The sequence below is a fragment of the Mytilus edulis genome, chromosome 6 (genome assembly GCF_963676685.1).
Source record: "Mytilus edulis chromosome 6, xbMytEdul2.2, whole genome shotgun sequence".
NCBI classification, from domain to species: Eukaryota; Metazoa; Mollusca; class Bivalvia; order Mytilida; family Mytilidae; genus Mytilus; species Mytilus edulis.
The window spans coordinates 58,149,545-58,172,980 of record NC_092349.1 but is presented as its reverse complement, the minus strand read 5'-3'; the positions used below and the strand labels follow the sequence as shown (position 1 = coordinate 58,172,980).

Here is a 23,436-nt window from a genome sequence, read left to right as displayed (position 1 = left end):
GATATAGGTTCTATTTTTTTAATTATCAGATATAATTTATCGAGTCAAAGTTATATGCAATATTTTAGCAAAATCTGTGACATTGCCTATTTACTGTTCATTGACCTTAAATGTTTAAGAAATAATTGATGCAAGCTATACTTTATTGTAGTTTTAACATGGGTAGGCATTATATTCGTAATTATTTTTGCTTGAGCAATAGTGAGGGCTAAAATAACATGAATATAATGCCTACCCATGTGAAAACTACAATAAAGTATAGCTTGCATCAATTATTTCGATTCTGATTAGGACTATCATGTTCTACTAAACATTAAGGAAATAAGGTTATTTCTTCGTCCGATGTGTATAAGTGTAGAGAGTTTTTGTAGGCCCTTCCATGAACCTCCCTTTTTTGTTTGTAAACAAGCAAACGACTGGCAATGTGATTTTTTAGAGGGAGGAGTTTGGAACAGCCAGAATGAACCATGGTCGTATCTAGGTCAAATATGTCAATTTCGAATTGCAACACGTTAAAGTCATAATAAATGAATTAATAACAACATGTACATCATTTTAGAAGTTGGAAGTGTTTTAAGTTAATCAAATATATTAAATGCATGCTAATTTGATAAAATTCATTATTTTGCAGAAGTCAATATATGCAAGTGCAAACTAATTTGATTTGATTTAGAGCATGGGTTTATTCACAAAGCAAATGAAGCACGTCATATAAGAATTACCTGTATTCCACAGAGCCATCTGTCTACTGGCGTTAGAGTTCATGTATAAAAAGGCATTGTCGGTTTCATTTCTAATCACCATACCACTGATCATTGGTTTATCTATGTCATAACCTATAAATATAATTTTGATTCTAAAATTAGGAGTATTTAATCATGTACCACTGAACATTATACTGCAAATTCAAGAACATATTAGTATCACATATGATAATTTTTGTTGAAAAAGCACCCAAGCTACTTAAACAGAGAGTGTGTGATTGATTGTTGGTTGCTCATAATCCAGTGGCAAATATTTCATGAATGTTCAGTACAATGAGTTTGTGGAGCAGAAAACAACAGAAAACAGAAACTGATAGTTTGAACTAATGAAGTCATGTTTCGCTTTGTTGCATCAGATGTTCTTTTTTCTACATCATGTACATGTGAAGTCAAAAAATTGTAGAATATTACCAGTACTTGATTAATTCATAAATTGTGGACAAAAAGCAATAACGGTTTTGATCAAGTACAATGTACATGAGGATGTTTTACAGTGCATGGATCTGTTTTCTGTCCATACAGTAAACAGACTGTTGCTGAAACTAGTTTGATATCTTAAATTGACATAACTTCTAAAAATAAACATTTTTTTAACCAACAATACAATTCAACAGTTCACATCATGAGTAGTTAGTTATAGTTGATCACAACTTCATGATAAACTACTTCCACTAAAACTTTAAGGTGGTACATAACACTAAAGAGAGATATCTAGTGTGAAATTCAGCTGCATGTTTTAATCAATCAGTTATTAAAGGAAATGCTAAGCTTCTCAATGATCAAAATTAGTGTTTGTGAAACTGCTATATATCTGACGAAATTTTTCTGATAAAGTGTGTTGTTCGAGTTTTTGAAATTTTTATAGTTTTGTCAAAGGGTCAGAATAAATAATTTGCCAAATAAGTTTTAGTCAAGGTGTTTAGTACCACCCTAACACTATGTGTGATACATGTAGATGATACCACACACTTTATCAGAAAAATTTCATTTAATATATAAGTCTAAAAAATGTATTGCCCCACTCCTATCTCAAGCAGCGCATATGTATATAAAAACAATATTCAATGGAATTATCATATATGTAGCTATATTTCGAAATGACCTTGGATTTAAGCTTACCTGGTTTACCCGACCTTGAGAAAGGTGTAGTGACATTGTAGAAGTTGTCCTCAGCTGGTGTTCCTGCAAAACTGTTCACAAAAGATGCTTTATATTTCTGTGTAACTACCACTGGATTTGTTGGCGTAGAAAGCACTATATTGGCAAGAAATACTGTTGCATTGAGTTTCAATATATTGGGACCAGACCAATAAAAGTTGTATCTGACATCTACAACAGCATTTTCACAAGTATCACCATTGATATTAGGTGATGGTGGTTGAGTGTAGTGATCATTGAACCCACATCGTGGAGGAAGAGTTTCCTGAGTAGTGCCATCAACATAACCAGTACATGGTGGCTCATTGGTTGTCTCCCTGCCACAGTTATCCAATGGGCATCCAGCTGGGTAAGTATAATTGAATAGTGACCTTGTTGAAGGTGGCGCTGCAGTTGTTGTTGATTTGATATAAGACGTTGCATCTGTTAAACAGTAATAATTGACAATTGTTTCTGCAATATTCTGTGTACCGGTATTAGGATTTCCCATTATTGAAAAAGCACTCGGACAGGAGGGATCTCGAGTTGTTGATGACTGTATGTAAGACAAAGCATTAAACACACTATTACTAGAACACATGGCATTTGTCAGTTGAAATGAACAATCACTGTCTATATCATTCAGATATTGTAATGGTGCGGTTGTAGAACATTCACCAGACAGGATACGCTGTGGAAGGGAGACAACTCCTCTCCTATCAGCTGTACCAGCAGCATTGGTTTTGACAGATAGTACTTTCTCATTCTGACGATAACCTGTTGTTGCGGCTGGTGCTGGAGGCTCAACTCTTTCTTCATCTTCCCTGTTAATAACAAAAATACCTGATATAAAACTGTACAATATATCACTCAAATGAACATAATGAAAATAGTCTATGCCTCTATGCTTCAATAAATAATGCTATTAAATATTTCATAATTTTTTTTAGAGGGAATATGTTATATTTACATTGTGTATTTAGCTTCTACCATTGCATAAAGTGGAGTACAGATATGTTTTTTAATTTAACATGTTGAGACATGGTCGGCTTTTTTAAAAATGTCACAATAGGAAATTCAGAGAACATCTTGGAAATTTGACTTCATAAGTGAATTTTGACCAATAAGAAACTGCTTCAGTAGCTCAAGAAAATTGAAGTTAAAATTATCTGAAAGCAATTTTCAAATTGGAGGAAAATCAATTTCCCTAATAAATATCTTTTTAAATAGCTTTAGAGGGAATATAAAGTATGCATACCAGTTCAAGAAGCTTTTTTTTGTATACCAGTATAGTTTTAATTAGGCCACAATTAAAAATATTTCAGTTTGCCCAAACCCGACCCATGATGACTGGGTGTGGGTAGGTAGGTAGGCAAATTCTTTTTTTTTTTTTTTTTTTATCCGAATTTGCATGAAAATATTAAAAGATCTTAAAACAGTAATCTTTTTTTTTTCTCTGTCAAACCTTTGTAGAGACAACCAAAAGCCATGAATTTAAAACCTCTATAAATAAATTAGTCTACTATATGATTTGTATCCTGAGATGTTTATAACCCTGACAATTGCTAACTGTGTGAAAGGGCTGTTGGATTTGTGAAGTGATTTTCAAAGTTCCATCAACACGATGTTTGTGTAAAAAAAATATCAGCTGATTATGTAATGATTAAATTTGTTTGCAGTTTTTAAATCCTATTTCTATTAAAATAGATTAAATGTCCTAAAATATTTATATGAATTATTATCTACCATCCTTAGTTTGTATCTTTTTTATGTTTTGAAAACAACTTTATATTTTACATTATCACACAGGTAAACTAATTTGGCTATAAATAGATGAAAGCATGTTCTGCAGAATCTCCAAACTAAAAACGTATTTGTTATAATTTTATTTCTTTAAATAATCAAGTTTAAATTTTTGAAAATAATCATTATTGATCAAATATAATTGCATAAAGTTAACGTTTTCTGAAGACTTTATTTTTAGGTCATGGTTCTAGAGGCTTCCTCACAAATTGTATAAAATCCAATATGGCGTCCATAACATGTTTTTACTTTTGCATATGTGAAAAAATATTTCTGACAAAAGTCATATTTCTCTTGTCAAAAGGGATTTATATTTATATTGCAATAAATTATTCAGAAGGAGTTATATTCAGTTAAGATTATATTTCTGATTCTGTGAGCAATTATAGTTTTATCAAATTCTCCCAAACAGCAACGTACTGACTTTTTTATAATGAGACTTGTAAATTTGAACTATTTGAATAAAAGGGCATCTAATTTACATGATAAAGGAAGATTATATTTAAAGACAACAATTTATCAAGAAATAATTCCTTTTTATTCAGTAAAAACAAAATCTTCTTGCAATACAGTGAAACTTCTCAAAACCGGCCGCCCGTCGGACCACGGGATTCGGCCGGTTTTCAGGGGTGGCCGGTTTGTTGAATTTGAAATTAACAAGAGTTACTTCCCTTCAATATTTGTGCATTTGGTTTTTTCACCATGTATTGTACCTCAATCATAAAGTTTGTTTTGTTGTGTAAATTTAGCTTTGTATTCTAAATTGATTATGAAATAAATATTAAAACATCATTTGTATCTTTATTATTTTTTTATTTTGCAGGAATAACAAATAAAATGCAACTATATAACAAAACAGTTTTAATATCGATATATTATGTTATTGAACTCAATTGACATACATTCATCATCGGTACCATACGATGATAATACATAATAAGCAGTACACCACATTACAGCACTACACACATTCCCGACGATATCTATTTACGATTTATTTTGAAAGATGAAAGTGATAAATTTCTGTAATTTGCCTAAAAGTTATTTTTTTTTAAATGATGAAATAAAGTAGCCAATTTTTTTTTAAATGATGAAATAAAGTAGCCAAACTAAAACATTTAATGAAAATTAATTATCATCATTGATTAGGGTGGGTGAAGATCATAATCTGTCAACCGATAATTTATTCGGGTATTGATTTCACATTGACAGGTAAACACTACTCAGTGGCCATTCAGGTGTCTAATTGACCGGATTAACTTGTTTGTTTATATAACAGTATTATATATGGACTAATGATTACAAATGACAAGGCCGGTTTTATGAGGTGATATTTTATTGATTTTGATTACACAAATACACAAATATCGGCCGGTATCCGGTTTAAAGGGGTGGCCGGTTTTATAAGGTTACCTGACCGTTTATTTACATACACACCGGCCGGGACTTGTTATTTTGGCCGGTATGAAGGGAGAACCGGTATTTAGACGGACCGGTTTAGAGAAGTTTCACTGTATTGTAAATTCGCAACTTCCGGATCCATTTCCTGTCAGAATAACATTGAAAATCTTCGATTGCACATGGTTTTGAACAAATCTACCTGAATATTCTTATCAGATATTCGATAACACGATGAAATTAACATTGAGCATATAGGTAAGGGTTTGGTAGTACAAACAACTACAGCGTAAAAAAACTGTGCCACTTCACATGTTTTACTTCTTTACGTTCGTTAAATCAGAAGATAAAAACAGAGAACATTGAATATCGATTAACTGCGTCACTATACGCTTTCTTTTAATCTTATTCACAGTTACTTTCAAACGCAAAGACGACAAACATTAAGTTTTGTACGATGACGGAGCGAACCCAAAATAAATCCGAAAAAAAAATTCTTCCAAAAAACGTCAAAAAAAGAATTTGAGTCGGCGGGTTTATTTTGGGTAGGTCGCGTTTGGGCAAACATACAATCTTTTTATTTTGGCCCTAGGATTAAAGTCAATGTGTTAAGTTTAAGTATGGCTTAGATAAAAGATTGTGTTTTAGGTAACAGACTTAGAGATAGAGTAAGTAACTATATTAATGTTTCGATTAAAGTTAGAAAAAAAAGTAAATAAAAGGTTTATCTTAACTGAATATGTGAAAGCCTTTTTTTCCAACAGAAGATACTTACTTATAAGTAAAGCTTTCTTTACCATTAACCTTCGTCAATAAACTTTGAGTAGTTCGTAAATTATTTTCATTCTGATAGAAGAAACCCAGTAATGAATTGTATTCATTGGTGACACACATCAATGGAAACCAGTCTTCTTTGTGGAAATGTTTAGAATCACACATATATTCTGGTAAGGCAGCTTCCTGTCCACCATCCAGATAGGGTATGCATCTACTGAAAGTCTCTTGTTCTGACGATGTACAGTCCTGTACAAAATATTTATAAATTACTCATGAATGCAGGATGTCACACCTTACTTTGATTATTAGATTATGAAGAAAATAATAAATGGATAAAATAAAACAAATATCTTAAATATATATATACAGTAGTAAAGAAAAATCGATTTAAAAAAAAAAAATAACAAAAAAAAATATACAAATCAAAAACCATCTGTAGTTGTGTATTATTTGCAACCCATGTCCCAACTTGGTAAAAAAGTACAGACTATACATGACCAAATACAGTAAATACTTTTTTCAGATGAAAATGTGATTATAATTAATTTTGTAGGGACAATTTTTACCCCATTACACTGTAAATCTATATTAATTTGTCAAGCCTCTTTTAGTTAAAAATTCAGTTTTTTAAGATTTTGTTAATATATTGTTGCATTCATATAACCTATATATTTAGGAGTGTAATACAAATCTATATATATTTATTTTTTTACCAACTAAAAACTTTGAGAAAAAAATAATCAAGATTTCAAATATTTAAAGGCACCCTGAAAATATGATTCTAAAAACCAATGTGAACTGAACTGGTTACTAGTTATACGTTATACTATTACAATATTAAACTTACAAAAAATATACAATAGCCAAATCTGACATTTATGATAAATAAATAAAAAATATTTTACCTTATCAGTCAAACAATACCAGCAATGTTAATAATGCATAAATAACTAAAAGGAAAGTTCAACTGTAAATTTTGGAGAATTCATTTTTTTTTCTCAATCTAGTTATATGATTATCATGATTATAATCGTTTTTAATTCTGAAAGCAGTTTCTTTCATACACCAAGGTTAAAATATGTACAAATTGTATAATCTTTGAAACACCTGAGAAATTGTAGTATAATGCATTTAAGGTGGTATCCAACACTTTAACTAAAATTAATTTGGCTCGTTTAATTTTCATAAAATTTTGACAAGGTATTTACTTTGACCCTTTGACAAAAATATAAAAATTTCAAAAAATTTGAACCAACCGTTTTATCAGAAAAATTACACTGGTTATATAGCAGTTTGACAAGCACTTATTTTAATCATTGAGAAGCTTAATATTCCAACACAACATAATTAAAATGTTTAGCTGATTTTACAGAGTTATCTCCCTGTAGTGTTAGGTACCACCTTAATATACTGTGGATTCATTATTCATTGGATATTAATTTTCATGGGTATAAGTGAACCACTTAATTAAACGTTCAATGAATGACAAATTTTCTAAAGGCTTGTTATATGACTTTGACAAAACCATGAAATTAAATGTCTATGAACACACAAGTTTTCTGTCATCCACAAAAATTGGTGCCAACGAAATTAAATGAATCTACAGTATAAAATTCAACTTACTATATCACAACAGCAATTAATATCACATACTCCTCCTGTCAAATCACAAGGACATGGGGCGACCTCTACAAAGGCTACATTCTGTATTGTTCTGGGTGTTGTAAAGTTTATATTGATGTCTGAAAAAAACCCACAGTCATACTGATAGAAATAGTTAAAATAAAATTAGATCATATACATTTTTAGATTCTGTTTAGATTGCTCCCTTAAACCACTGTAATTATTGTAAACAATTCTTTTTTATGACTTTTGCAAATAGAAAAAGAAATTGTCATGAATATTCAAAATTTGGGTAATCCTTTATGTAAATAGATCAACACTAATTAGATAATCATGACAAATTGCAGCAAAGTTTACAGGAACGATCTAATTTGTAATAAAGTATCTGTATAACTTGGTTTACAGTATTTTAAATTACTTGTAAATAGTTTTGAGATAAGTATTTATCAAGATATCAATAAAAGCTATTTATTGAAATGAATGTGGAAGGGTTTGAAGGAAAGTTTAGCAATGATTAGATTGTGTGTTATGTTTGGTTTTATGTTCCTTAAAAATCAATATGAATTATACATCTGGTGAGAGTCTGCTGCATTCAGACAAAGCTGTTTAAAACATTATAAGGTGAAGTTCAGTTGTTGTTTTTTTTTCTCTCAGACTACACGAAATACGTCGGACCGTCGGACAAATCCGGTAAATAATGGATCGGTCTGGTAAAATTTTGTTGAATTCCGGTCCGTATGTCCGGTGTTTTTTTTCATGGATTTTTCTAACATACTAGCACAATTGCCAAACGATCTCAAATTCATTTTCATCTTTATTATTCATCACATCGATGTTTATTTTATTCAACTGCTAGCTTTATGCCGAACATCGCCAACCAGTAATGTGAAAATCTGGGTAAAAACATATCTGACTGTCAAAAACAACAATGGATGCCATCATTGGCACAACCGGAAATGTAAATAAAACCTGATAAGATTCTGGGAACGGATAAGGATAATTCCGGGTTTGCCGATTAAATACATTAAATGAATAAAAATGCAAGCAGATCACAAAATTTAGCTATGAAATATAAACACTAGAACTGAAAACCAAAAGATACATGAAAAAGAAAGAAAAAACAGGAAATAATATTTTATACAGAAACTCTAAATTATGTTTAGTTCACAAACATTGTCAAAATCCAATAAAATGGGACATTACTCTTCACTGAAATGTATTCAAGCAATTGTGCACAACTTTCATAATAAAATTGAGAATGGAAATGGGGAATGTGCCAAAGAGACAACAACTCAACCATAGAAAAAAACAACAGCAGAAGGTCACCAACAGGTCTTCAATGTAGCGAGAAATTCCCGCACCTGGAGGCGTCCTTCAACTGGCCCCTAAACAAATATATACTAGTTCAGTGATAATGAACAATATATGTTTTAATTTGTGCATTTTGGGGAGGAGTAGGGCACAACAAAGTCATATGTTTGTTGTTTTTTGTCGGATAATATACAATTAGATGTAAAAAAAAATTGGTCTGGTAAAATTATATTCGGTCTGGTAAAGCTAGGATGCTTACCAGACCGAATGTCCTGTAAAAATAAAATTCATTCGTGTAGTCTGTTCTCTTTCTTTTTACATTTAAAAAAATCTATAATTACTATGGCATTAGCATAGGTTTTCATTAAGACCATTTCTATATAACCAATTTTTGACTCTGAAATTTAAATTTTTTCAACAGGTTTATATCCATTCTGTGTTAGAACATCCTGGTACTAATTCAAGTAACAGCAATGTAAAGAAGTAAAATAAAGCTGTCAATCAGTACAATGTTTGGGGAAATCAACTGCTTTATATTTTCTTCACACAACAAAATCATCGGAAAATAATAAACTTTCCCCTAAAATTATATGTTTGATTTTACTTGTTTTGGTAATGCTTATTAGACCAAGTATACCAGGATGTCCCAGCATAGAAATATTACCTGTCGTAAAAATGATATAATCCAGAGTTAATGTAGTTAATATGAAAATAGTTTATTGAAGCTGTGCCACAGTACAACAATGTAATTTTTTTCTATAAATACCTGTAGATTTCTCCCAGTCAACAGTAGCATTAGGAGTTAATGAGACATGGGCTAATATTGCAGTTTCTAATGTAAAGGGGCCTGTTGTATTACAACAACTAACAACTACATTCTCTTGTACAGATGCACTCACACCAACATTACGTGTAGCTTTCAACAAGGCATGGTGAACACTCTGTTAAATAAAATAAATAGAAACTATAAATTCAGAAATTATTATTGCAATTTAATAAAAGGGCCAAAAAGCATGATTAAAAATGGTGAGTTCAGGAAAATCTTCAACGTTATGAGTATTAAATATTGAAATGCAAGCTATTATTATATACTCACAGAGTTACAACATTCTTATTAATAACAACCTTGCAAAAATATCTGATTTTACAATATCTGTATAAATTAGTGAAGTTATATTCAATTTTTTTTCTCCATTGAAAATGCCAAAGTGTATTTTCCTTTATATTACCAAAATTACGATACTACATAAACATTGTCATATTGTAACAACTGACCATGTGAATTGTTTTGTTGATTTTGCTCATAGTTTGAAATGTTCAACTAAGTATAATTTTTTTATAGGGTTGTTAACCATTTTTGACAAAACCATGACATTGAATATCCTCAATTTTTTTTCACTCAATTTACCGAAATCCATATGCTGTAATTAAAATAAGTGTGCAGTAAATGAATCCAACTTACGTTATCCAGATTGACCTCAGGAGTTAATATTCCCCACTCAGGCGTGACAGTATCTGTAGCATTATCTGTCAATAAAATGATAAAAGCATCAATCAACTGGAACAAACTCTCAAGATATACATAAAGGAACCAGTTACACAATAGCAATAGACATGATAAATCATTTTTTTGTCGATACAATGAAAAGAGAAATTTACAAAAAATATAAACATTTAAAAAAAAAATATGTTTGCAATATTTTATAAAATACCAGTAAACAATATGAAACCCAAAAGTTATTCCTAGTCTCTGGACATTATACAAGTTTTAAAATGATTGACATCTGGCTGTATATATTTATTCATTTAAAAAAATAATCTACACCTTCTAACTTCAAATAAATTGTTTAAACTTGCATTTTGAAAATCAACTCTGGATACATAAATAGAAACAAAAAAAAAAATGCAGGAAATGCACTACGGAAGCAAATATGGATGTTTGGATGAAATTTCATAAAAAACTTAATACTAATAAGAAATTTAATGATAGAACAATTTTCTTTTTTACAACTTATCACTTCTAAGATTGATGACTTGACTTTTGTTCCAAAAGATTATTACAAAAATTATTGAACAGTTGAATGTTATGAAACAAATTGCAATTGTGTTGTTGATTTTTGAATGAATTAGAAACTGTGAAGAGGAACAGTCTTCTTCATATATTAGCAAATTAAAAAATATGTAATAAATCTATTTATAGTACATGTATGCAGATTATGTAAGAACATTGATCTGGATTGCACACTTTCATATACAAGACCATGCTTACAAATATCAAATTCAATTTTCTAATTCTAAAAATGTATCTGCTACACTTAATGACATCAATAACTTAGCTACAAACAACATAAGCACAACAAATAAATAGCTTTCACTAGAATTCAGTTCTTTCTATTTGGCAATGCAATGCAATGTAAGGGAAGGAAAGTATTAACAATATAAAATCATTAACAGTGCAAGAACTCACCAATATTTACAAGTATCATCAGGAAAATCCATAAAGGAATGCAAAACAAAAATAAGATATCATCAATAGGGTTAAATATTTCTATCCCTCTTTATAAAATACATATATACATGAAAAATATTTTTTATTTAATTCTATTAATTGTGAAATTAGCAGGGTTTGATATTTTTGGCCAGCAGGACTAAGTTTCTAGTTAGTTAAATACTTTGAGCACTCCAGCACTCTAGTTTCCTATTTTGATGGGAAATACATTGTACATGTAAAATAAATGTGAGACCAAAATTCAGCATGGTAATTGCAAGACACTCATATATGCATGTAAAATTCTTCATAACCATGAAGATTTCGACATTTCTACAATAATGAAAAAAAAACAAATATTGTGAAATAAGAAAATATCAAAGTATTGCTCTTTTTGCTGTGCTAAACAAATCATTTATCTTAATGAGTCACTTTGAATCCTTCAATTAAACTTACAAATTATGCAAACAATCAAATTATACAGATTACCAGCTTAACAGTCAGTTACAAAGCAAATACATAATGTGATACTGACCTGCTGTGGGACCAGGGGTTGGAGTAGCTGCCCTACACAAGGGATTCTGTAAAGCATCCTGAACACTTGCCAAAGGCAGGAGATCTGCTCTACAACGAAATGTTGTTGCACTGCCTGGGACTGGTGATGTCAGAAGTAATATGGTCTGAAATTAAACAAAAACTTTTCAGAGTTCTTGAAATCTTTTCTTTTCCTTGTTGTCCTTGATATTCAGATGGTCCTTACTATTATTTCTGTTGTAAAATACTAAAATCATCCTGTCCTTTGCAGAATTTTGGTGGTCAAAACTTTAGTACCTCCATTTTTTCGATAAATCTGTCTAAGTGGTCAGAAATTACAATAGACCACTTTCAAATTGCTTTATTTTCCCATACATTTTCTATGTCACAATGATAATGTTGTAAACTCACAGTAACAACCAACCAATTGTCCATCATTTATACCAATTTAACTAGGAGAAATTGGCGTAACTCATTAATAAAAAAAAAAAGTTGAAATCAGTCTATGGATAAAACTTAGAGTTCTATTTCTTATTGAAATTCTTTCATATTGTTATCACAGATGATATAAGTACAATTTATTTCATTCTGACACTATAAGTTTCTGGGGAGAACCCTGACTTAAATAATGCGATTAAAATAAGTAAATAAGTAAATTAAGAAACAAAGAAGTCACAAATATCTGTCCACAGTTTTCAATTTTATTTTAAATCATGTGATACTTACTGCAAATGAAGTAGTTGCCACCGATAAGCTTTGAGGGTATAATGCTACTACAGGCTGAACTAGTTGGAATGTGACTGCAGGGCCTGAAAATACAATATACATTTACATTAAACATGTACATACTGTATCACTTTCACGTCAAGACTTAGGTGGCCAGTCCAAACCCCACAAATGGTGTTCAACTCCAATCTTTATAGGCTTTGTTTATGCTGAGGGTAGGTGGTTTGGCATTCTTCACAAAAAAGACACTGGATATAAAGCCAATAGTGCTGAAAGTAGTTTTTACAGTCTTTCAGTAATGCCTGCTGACTTAGTATTTCCATTTTTATGAGTAATAGCTATAGAAATCAAAGATTTGATTGTACATTACTAAGTCTGCAGTTTCCATTTTATAATCTCTTATTTAAGTACCATTAATGAGCTATCTCACATATCATATGCCCATGTGGAAAGGGAAAGATCATATATTGTCTTGCTGACATAAATAGTTTTTTTTTAACTTTTGGGTATAATTGTTTTTTTGCTATGATTTATAAAGTAAGGCCTGACACCACTTGTGAGTATGGTCTTGAGGAAACGATGATAGTCCGTGGGAAGGGGCCGATAAATGGCTTTCCCGTGTTAAGAGAGAGCCATATCTCTTGCACGTAAAAGACACCCTTGTAGATTTCGAAAAAGAGCAGGCTAATGCGGGTACAAGGCAGCTCACTCACACCCGCAAAGTGGAGAGGGATTAATATAAGTTTCAATAACTTGTTTCCCAATCCACTTTAAATAAATATGTTTAAACTAAAGTAAGGCCACATGAAACCAGTTTCTAGTTCTCAGACAATGACTTCTAAAAATTTGATAAGGGAAGGAGTGAATTTAATTGTTTATGTTAATAATTTGTGGATATAGACCAGTAATTTTTTTAAACTCTGTAAAGCAAATATTTTTTTAGAGCAATTAATTTTCATGAGTAGAAAATTACAAAACTAGGATCTTTCCCTTTCTATCTTCATCTAGTAATTTGAAAATTGCAAAAAAAAGATTTACGCAAAGTGGGCTAGAAGGAGTTAAATGCGTGATTGGTTGATTGGAAGCCTGGCAGAATTTTAAAGTTTGGACTCTTCAAAAAATGTCTGGGTCAAAAAGAGGGTGCATGTTAATCTTCAATATGTTTTATACACACCTAAAGATGATAAATTTATAATATAATAAAATTATGTTTACCTAGTGAATTGGCCGTTTGGTACTGACCACCTGCCTGTGATTGTCCACTACATGTACCTGTTACAGGTGTATTTACTGTCAAGGTAACTGTAACCTAAAAAGAAATCAAATAAAATCATTCAGATCCACTAAATAATCCTGGTTTATTTAAATTACTAGTTACTGGATTGTTATTCATAGAGGGAAACATAACAAAATATTTATTATCAAATAAATATTTTTAGAAATTGAAGTTATTTTCTTTTATTAAAACATTAAAATTTATAATTCCTGAAATAAAGCTTCAAACCATTTAATTCCTCAATTAAAGCCAAATAAATCAATCAAATTAAACCTTCACAAAAATACCCCCTCCCTCAGATTGAAATTTTTTATACAAACAAGAATGTGTCCCAAGTACACGGATGCCCCATCTGCACTATCATTTTCTATGTTCAGTGGACCATGAAAATGGGATAAAATCTCTAATTTGGCATTAAAATTAGAAAGATCATATCATAGGGAACATGTTTACTAAGTTTCAAATTGATTGGACTTCAACTTCTTCAAAAACTATCTCGACCAAAAACTTTAACCTGAAGTGGGACGAACGGACGGACGGAAGGACGCACAGACCAGAAAACATAATGCCCATAAATGGGGCATAAAAGTTAAACAACCTATCTAACTTAATTATACACCAGTTTTTTTTTTATAACAGACAGAGATTATAATCTTTTGGGGAGTGAATACTACCTGGTTCCACTCTGAAAACCTGATTCATGAAAAATGGTAAAATATAATATTAATGACTATACTAACTGCTACTTCTCTGGAATCACTAGCAGCTGTGGCTGTGAGGAATGTTAAACCAGCACCACCAGTACATGTAATGGTAACAGGGCTTCCAGTAACAACATCACTGTAAAAAAAATTATTGAATCATGTAGTAATATTAACAGAGTATTACATTACTCCATACCTTAATTTAAGAATTATATTCAACTAATTTGTATAGAAATATAGACATAAAGATAAAAATAAATAAGTATTTTCCTGAAATTTGTTTCATTTTGTGCAGATGAACCTGAACCATAAACAAAATGTTTAACAAATTACATATTTTTTATATGAAGCTTGAAGTTCAGTTGTCATTTGTTGATGTTGTTCATATATGTTTTTCATTTCTTTTTTATAAAGATTAGACTGTTGGTTTTCTTGTTTGAATGGTTTGACACTTGTCATTTTAGGGGCCCTTTATAGCTTGCTGTTCATAGGGTTGTAAAAGTGTTGACTGTGCACACACATTTTTAGAATTTCAGTCAAAGTCTTTACACACCAATGAATTTACAAAAAGAAGCATTCAATTCTTAAGTTATTGAGTTTTATCTGACTGACAATGTCAAGTAATCAAAATTATTTTTTAATGTAAAATCAAATATATCATAGGGACATATACTATATTGTTTGTTACATGTGTTAAATGTACACTATATCTGTATGTTACATGTGTTAAATGTACACTATATCTGTATGTTACATGTGTTAAATGTACACTATATATGTATGTTACATGTGTTAAATGTACACTATATCTGTTTGTTACATGTGTTAAATGTACACTATATCTGTATGTTACATGTGTTAAATGTACACTATATCTGTTTGTTACATGTGTTAAATGTACACTATATCTGTATGTTACATGTGTTAAATGTACACTATATCTGTTTGTTACATGTGTTAAATGTACACTATATCTGTTTGTTACATGTGTTAAATGTACACTATATCTGTTTGTTACATGTGTTAAATGTACACTATATCTGTATGTTACATGTGTTAAATGTACACTATATCTGTATGTTACATGTGTTAAATGTACACTATATCTATGTTACATGTGTTAAATGTACACCATATCTGTATGTTACATGTGTTAAATGTACACTATATCTGTATGTTACATGTGTTAAATGTACACTATATTGTATGTTACATGTGTTAAATGTACACCATATCTGTATGTTACATGTGTTAAATGTACACCATATCTGTATGTTACATGTGTTAAATGTACACCATATCTGTATGTTACATGTGTTAAATGTACACCATATCTGTATGTTACATGTGTTAAATGTACACCATGTCTGTATGTTACATGTGTTAAATGTACACCATATCTGTATGTTACATGTGTTAAATGTACACTATATCTGTATGTTACATGTGTTAAATATATACTATATCTGTATGTTACATGTGTTAAATGTACACTATATCTGTATGTTACATGTGTTAAATGTACACTATATCTGTTTTAGGTTGAGTAAGACCAGGAAAAAGTGTGATTGAAATAATAATATGTGTAACTATGTGCTCACTCCATAAAACATTTTACAGTCTTAGTGCATCTTTGGACTTAAAAAAAGTGAGAATGAACATGATTATGATCAGTCCAGACAGATTTTCATGAGTTCAGGACCCACAAACTTGCTTCAGTGAGAATCCTGGATACTCATGCAAATAAATGAAACCACAGTATCTTATATGAGCCAGTCCATCCGAAAAGGTACAAAAAGTCCTTTTGGTAAACTTTACAGGACACGTTATCAAAGTTTGTTATAGTATTTTTGAAAAACGATTTTATCCGAAAAAAAATTACATTAATGTAAACATTCATAAGATTGTCAATTCTATCCCGAATTTGTCAACTAAAACCGAAAAAGACGTAGAAATATCTGAATTTTTGGTATTTGAGCAAGTGTAAAATCATTTGTTCCCCGGACTAATGCTATACCGACCAGAAACTACAAAAAATTATGACACTACAGAGACAAAAGTCAATAATGTCCGTCAGATCTACAGTTTTAAAGAAAGAAAGACAACATTAAAACATGAGGGAAAATGCAAAAACTATGACATCTTGTGTTTTAGAAATTGAAATTTAAGTTAAGTTAAGTTATTTAATATTATATAAATCAACCTTAGTTGCACGGGATTCAAACCGTTGCCCGGTTTGATTGCATTGATATCCGCATCGTAAGCGAGAGCCTTATCCCCACTGCTACCAGGTTTAACGTTATCGATTGGCAAATCAAGCCATTTAAACTGTACTTTGAAAATGATTGAAATATATGAAATAATTCACTAAAAATCTTGATAAAACTAGGGGGGGGTCTCAACACTCGCAGGTGCGTGTAGCTCACAGCTTGATGATATGAGGGAAAGTAAATGTGTTTTATAAATCACAAGTCTACTACCAATAATTATGCACACTTTTTAGAATTTCGTAAATTTTTCGTTTTTGTACCTTTTCGCATGGACTGGCTCATATAGGTGATATCGGCGAAAGTACCAAGCAAAGCCTATGTATAGTAAAAGAGTGATTTCGCCCTAACTTTTTAAAAAATCTACATATTTTAGATGTGTTTTTTGCAAACTAGATGTTTTGATAGATGCCGAATCCATTTGAAACTTCAAATCGTTGCTAAAATATTTGGAATATGGACTTTTTGCTGATTGGTGTACGGTTGCTAAGGGGAGAATTTTAGTTGCTAGGGATAATTATATGTCAATATTTGCATTAAATTATAACGTTAAATATGAAGTATTATAAGTATTTCGATATTTCATTGCTTTTTGGCAATTTCGATTTTTTTGGTTTTTTTGTGATTTTGAAAATGATATGAGCCAGTCCATGCGAAAAGGTACAAAAAGTCCTTTTGGCAAACTTTACAGGACACGTTATCAAAGTTTGTTATAGTATTTTTGAAAAACGATTTTATCCGAAAAAAAATTACATTAATGTAAACATTCATAAGATTGTCAATTCTATCCCGAATTTGTCAACTAAAACCGAAAAAGACGTAGAAATATCTGAATTTTTGGTATTTGAGCAAGTGTGAAATCATTTGTTCCCCGGACTAATGCTATACCGACCAGAAACTACAAAAAATTATGACACTACAGAGACAAAAGTCAATAATTTCCGTCAGATCTACAGTTTTAAAGAAAGAAAGACAACATTAAAACATGAGGGAAAATGCAAAAACTATGACATCTTGTGTTTTAGAAATTGAAATTTAAGTTAAGTTAAGTTATTTAATATTATATAAATCAACCTTAGTTGCACGGGATTCGAACCGTTGCCCGGTTTGATTGCATTGATATCCGCATCGTAAGCGAGAGCCTTATCCCCACTGCTACCAGGTTTAACGTTATCGATTGGCAAATCAAGCCATTTAAACTGTACTTTGAAAATGATTGAAATATATGAAATAATTCACTAAAAATCTTGATAAAACTAGGGGGGGGGGGTCTCAACACTCGCAGGTGCGTGTAGCTCACAGCTTGATGATATGAGGGAAAGTAACTGTGTTTTATAAATCACAAGTCTACTACCAATAATTATGCACACTTTTTAGAATTTCGTAAATTTTTCGTTTTTGTACCTTTTCGCATGGACTGGCTCATATACATTTAAAGTACAAACCTTAGTCTAACATTAATGGGGTACTGAGTATTTTGACTGTTGATAGCCACTACATCTTTAGTACCAGTAGGACAAATACTGACTGTAGGTGCACTTACAATGGTGAATGATCTAAAACGAAACAAAAATTATTAATTTCAAAGCCTTACTTATTCATAATTAAAAACATGGCAGTGGTAAATTTAAGGAGGTAGACCTAGGTTTAGGGAAATAACTCATCAGTATGTTTTATGTCAGCCATTTTCATAAATATTTTCTAAGATACAGATTATTTCCAATCTGTTTCAGGCAAATGCTTAAAATTCATTGATGAAACTTGACTTTTACAAACTCATAACTGATTTAAAAAGTTATCTCCCTGAGCCAAGGTCTATCCCCTTACGCCATATTTGTGTAAATTTTAAAGTTGTATAAAATACATACGGTTTTAACATTAGAAAGATGGATACAGCCAATATGTAACAAAAATGACACTTCACATAAGTACAGCAAAAAAAGGTCTAAAAATACCTATTTTGCATATTCACTATTAATTTTTAAAACATGACCTCAAAAGACTATATAGATTACCTTTTCTCAATCATGTCAATGGTAACAGTAATTTACCTATCCATTAACAAGTACCAGTGGTTTTAATTTGTTGACAATGTCCTTTTCTGAAACTAAAGTACATAAACACTGGGTAACCAATCCAAAATTTCAAAAATTAGGGTTTTCAGCTCACGTCTAACTTGATTGATAAAAAAATGCATTGCTTCACATTTTGGGGGTAAAATTGGCAGCATAGTTTCCCAAATATCATTTAGCCCCACTCTGTCCTGATCACATAGTTTTTAAAGTTTGGCAATAAAAAAAAGATATAATATTTTAAAAAGACTGTCATCTAATAATGAATTTAAACATACGATGGTGAACTTATAGATTCTGTTTTGTTGAATTGAAGACCAGAATCACTAAAACATCTGATGTCTACTGCCTGTCCTTTAACTGGAGCACTGCAACAAAAATAGTTTATATGATAATCTATTAATATAAACCTCTCATTTTTTCAGGTGGATTCAATTGGATTAAATGATAAAAAAGAAAAGTAAACTGGGCAAACATCATAAAAATTCCTGAAACTGTTTTTAAAAATATTTTAAAATCTCTATACTCATGATAATAGGCTATAAAGCATATAATCATGAATTTGAAGCATTTATAAAAAGCAATTTATTTTTATTCAAGGCTATAAAAATCTGCTGTGACAAGCTTTCATTTTGACATTATGCTGTAAATTTTTTCATGCTTCTTTTTCAACAGTCTAAGAGATATTACCTAAATTGAACATTGCCACCACGATTTGCCTGAGTTAAAGTTACTGTTTGTATAGTGGCTGAACTAAATCCACTTCCACTTGTACTCAACTCACACCCAACAACTATCTGAAATAATATCACACAAATAAATGAATTATGTTTATTTATATCCATGTATTAGCGAGTGAAGTGTGTGAAAAAAAAAAATCCAGTCTTTGCAAATTTTTATTTTCTTGTATATTGACTATTTTTTTATTATCAATGCATGGCTGGTTACATTGGTGAAAATATAAATATGGTGTCTGAATTTTCTAGCTTTTATCTGGATTCCCTATTATGATGAAGGCATAAAGGTGCCATCCCCCATGATGTCACATAGATAGTACATCTCTACATGTACAACAAAATCTATTTGAAGATCATTAAACATTGTTAAACCAGAAACATCAGGGTTACCAACACAATGTCTTAAATTCATTGGAGAATTAAATTTGAGAGGTAGATGGCAGTGTTCCAAACTCTGTCTGACAGACAAAACGTTAGACAAAAAGTCATTCTGTCAGTTGTAAATAAGGTAGAAAAACATCAAATTTATTTTCAGTCAAACAAGCCCTAAAGCAGTTTGACACAGATGGTGGATCTCATTGGCCATCATACCATATCTCCTTATTTTTATATTGTATACAGATTTTGACAAAACAACATATTAAATATTCATAAAAAGTTATACAATGTATCCTCCAGTGTTCTCTCCAGGCCGTTTTAGGGACGCTATATTTTTTCCCTGTGAATGCTATAATAGTTTCCGCTACGCTATAGTTATTTTCAAGATGCTATTTTTCTTGTTTCAATATCGTAAATTTTGAACTTTCATCTGAGTCCCGATTACGATCATAAAAAATATATCACCTTTAATTGTAATCCCTTCAAGTCGGGCAAGACAATTAAGAGTGATAAAATAGGTGTTGATTGCCCTTTTGTTGATAACTGTTTGGATGTGAATACCCCAAGTTGACACTTGTGACATAACTAATACCACATGTTCTGCAATCGGCAATTTCGACATGGAAAAAATGCAATCATAAAACAATTTGAAATCTACGTTTTTTATTACGGAATTTCAAAGATTGAAACAATTTTTCTCTTTAAAAAAGATGTTTGGTCGTTTATTTTTGCAACTTTCCAAATTATACACTTTCTTTCTTTTCCAGTACTACTTGTCTATGAAGAGCGAAAATTTTGATTTTGAGCTAAATAAGTTTAATACTTCTTTAGAAAGTAATCATAATTGGCTTTAGTTTATGTTTAATCCATTTAATGCATTAAAAGCGTCATATTTATTCCCAATCTCTTGTCAAACATTGTTTATTTTCAGACTCATTCTCGTGAATTTTTCTTCGGCCGCCATTGCACATTGTTGTGTAAACTACAGTACGAACTGGACCAGATATATGACAAAAATCTGCATTTTCACGATAATTACTACAGATGCACAAATGGCACAGAAAAAAGTACCAATAAAGAAAACTATGCATTAACAAAGTTTACAGACTATTTGTTAGATAACTTTGTTAAAAATATATATCATGACAGATGTAAGGAAAAGAAACAACTGGGACTAATTCATTGAGTACCATATCATGAAACAATGAATTTCATAGACATGATAAAAAAAAAACTGTTTTCATTGTTATAGTTTAATTGTATTCTCAGTTATGAATTGAACAATATAAACACATAAATATATATAACATAAAGAAATAGAGTATCGCGGCGCCGCAACAAAGGACATTGAAAAAAATACAGTTAATTTTTTTACGCCAAATGTGATGCTACCCAAAATTTCTAGGGAGAACACTGTCCTCTATCCACAAAAAAGAAACCACAGTCAATACATACATTTCCTGTTATTGGGACATCAGTATTATCCACAGGATTTTTGTTTTCTATAAATACAGGTATCACTCGAGATGCGAATACTGAATTCTCATTAAAGGAAAGAGATGACACAGTGTTATTTGGCAATGTTCCAATATAGACTTTTCCAATACCTGAAAAACAAATAAGAGATTAGTAATTTTAATAAAAAATATGCTGTCCATCATTGTCCATATACCAGGGCTCACACTACTTCAGAATTATAGGGAGAAGTGACTTCTCTTTTTGAAACTGATATGGAGAAGTGGTGAGATTTGAAAGAGAAGTGCTCATTCGTGCGGTGCGCTACAATGTTTGGATTTTACTAATATATAGAATAAAGGGTCATATGTAAATAATGTTCTTTTTATATTATTCAATTCATATCTGAGTATACAATTAAAGTAACATTTCAAATTAAAAGTTGTTAAAGTTTTACTAAGGTTCTTTTGAGAAACTACCTACTAAATATTTAATATCTGAGCACTAAATTTTTTTTTTTTATTTTAAAAAATGTAAAGAAATCATAAAATATCAATTACAATTTAATTTAAATCTATCTTGTGTATGAAATTCAGTGTTTCTCATAAAAAAATAATATAAAAGTTATTAAGCTGGGCCATAATATAATTAATAGTCTCAGAGTTAAGCAACTTTGAAACAATCCATAAAAAAATATAGGGAATTATATACACCAATCAATTAGATGTAACCAAAAGTCTCTTAAAGCGTGTGGAACGTATTTTGTCCATTTGGGATCAATATTCTTCTGTCAGCTGTTCCATCCGTGCGTCCGTAGTAATTATTGTAAAAGTACGGATTTCGGTCATAGCTGGTCCGGTTCAGATCCTTAGCTTAGAAATCGGTCAATGGCGGGCGAATGCAAGAAAATTTACAAAAATAAACGATGTTTGACAAGTTATTTGGAAAGGAACATGACGTTTTTAATGCAATAAATGGATTGAACATTTACTAGAGGCAACTTTTATCACGTTTAAATGAAGTAACAAACTTATTTTGCCGCCGAAATTTAGGTTGATGTACGTTTTCGAGTAACAAGCACAGGAACTTGCGGATATGCACGAAGTGATAAAAAGTTGTATTTTTATCAAATAACCTGCTGCACGCTGCAAAGACAATGCTTCAACCTCTTTTCTTAAGATAATGAATCGTTTATGTCTAAATTTCTTTAATTATCAATAAAAAATTGATGTTTCATCAACTTGGTAAAAATTGAAAATGTCCGATGACGGAAGCGACTGAAAGCGAGTATCGTCAAGAACAGGGCGACTTGTTTTCGCTTTTGGGGGTTGGGGAAAGCGAAGTGACGGTCGGGAAAGCAACTACTTTGCCCAAGTCGCCTGGTAATGTGAGCCCTGTATACCAAAGGAGGGTCTAGAGGGGGTGGTAGGTTGAAGAGAATGTGTTCCTTTATCTCTTGTACCATTTTAATTTAATCTGTATTCTGTACATTTTAACCATTGAAAAGGATGTCATAAATAAATTCTTATAAAATTGTATAACAAGACCAGCATCATACATTTTGTACATTAACTTTGCAAAAAAAATAAGTACTCACAGAATAACTTTTATATTTTCTGAATGTTCCCTTCCACAGGCAGTCATGGTTACTACTTGTCATGTAAATAAAGATAACTTGAACAAGTAGTACCCCTGACTGACAGGATATATCTACTTCATTAAACAGCAAGATGTTTGATATACATGTTTTTAAGGGACCAACTGAAGGTCGCTTACAGGTGAGGAAGTTTCTCACTACATTGAAGACCCATTGATGGCCTTCGGCTGTTGTCTGCTCGGGTTGTTTTCGCTTTGACACATTTCCCATTTCCTTTCTCAATTTTATCTACATCTTATGATGATCCATCAGCACATTGATGGCAATATGTTCAGTGTTTTCCATTCAGCATTTAAGCCGGGTGTGCCGACCACCCTCTTTTCAAATTC

General features: G+C 31.0%; 1 protein-coding gene across 2 annotated transcripts in view; it reads right to left on the bottom strand.

Moving 5' to 3' along the window:
* LOC139527980 (tectonic-2-like) overlaps positions 1 to 23,436 on the bottom strand; it is a 31,582-nt gene that overhangs the window by 5,450 nt on the left and 2,696 nt on the right. The window contains exons 2-15 of one of the 2 annotated variants that reach the window (XM_071323725.1): positions 21,451 to 21,602; positions 19,571 to 19,677; positions 19,159 to 19,248; positions 18,254 to 18,364; positions 14,578 to 14,677; positions 13,777 to 13,870; positions 12,562 to 12,644; positions 11,837 to 11,981; positions 10,276 to 10,340; positions 9,580 to 9,754; positions 7,503 to 7,621; positions 5,878 to 6,125; positions 1,884 to 2,725; positions 723 to 836 (exon numbers count right to left, since the gene is read on the bottom strand). In XM_071323725.1, coding sequence (XP_071179826.1) covers positions 723 to 836; positions 1,884 to 2,725; positions 5,878 to 6,125; positions 7,503 to 7,621; positions 9,580 to 9,754; positions 10,276 to 10,340; positions 11,837 to 11,981; positions 12,562 to 12,644; positions 13,777 to 13,870; positions 14,578 to 14,677; positions 18,254 to 18,364; positions 19,159 to 19,248; positions 19,571 to 19,677; positions 21,451 to 21,602 — 2,445 coding nt within the window. The remainder of the gene's footprint in view (positions 1 to 722; positions 837 to 1,883; positions 2,726 to 5,877; positions 6,126 to 7,502; positions 7,622 to 9,579; positions 9,755 to 10,275; positions 10,341 to 11,836; positions 11,982 to 12,561; positions 12,645 to 13,776; positions 13,871 to 14,577; positions 14,678 to 18,253; positions 18,365 to 19,158; positions 19,249 to 19,570; positions 19,678 to 21,450; positions 21,603 to 23,436) is intronic. The other variant, XM_071323726.1, reaches the window with a different exon arrangement.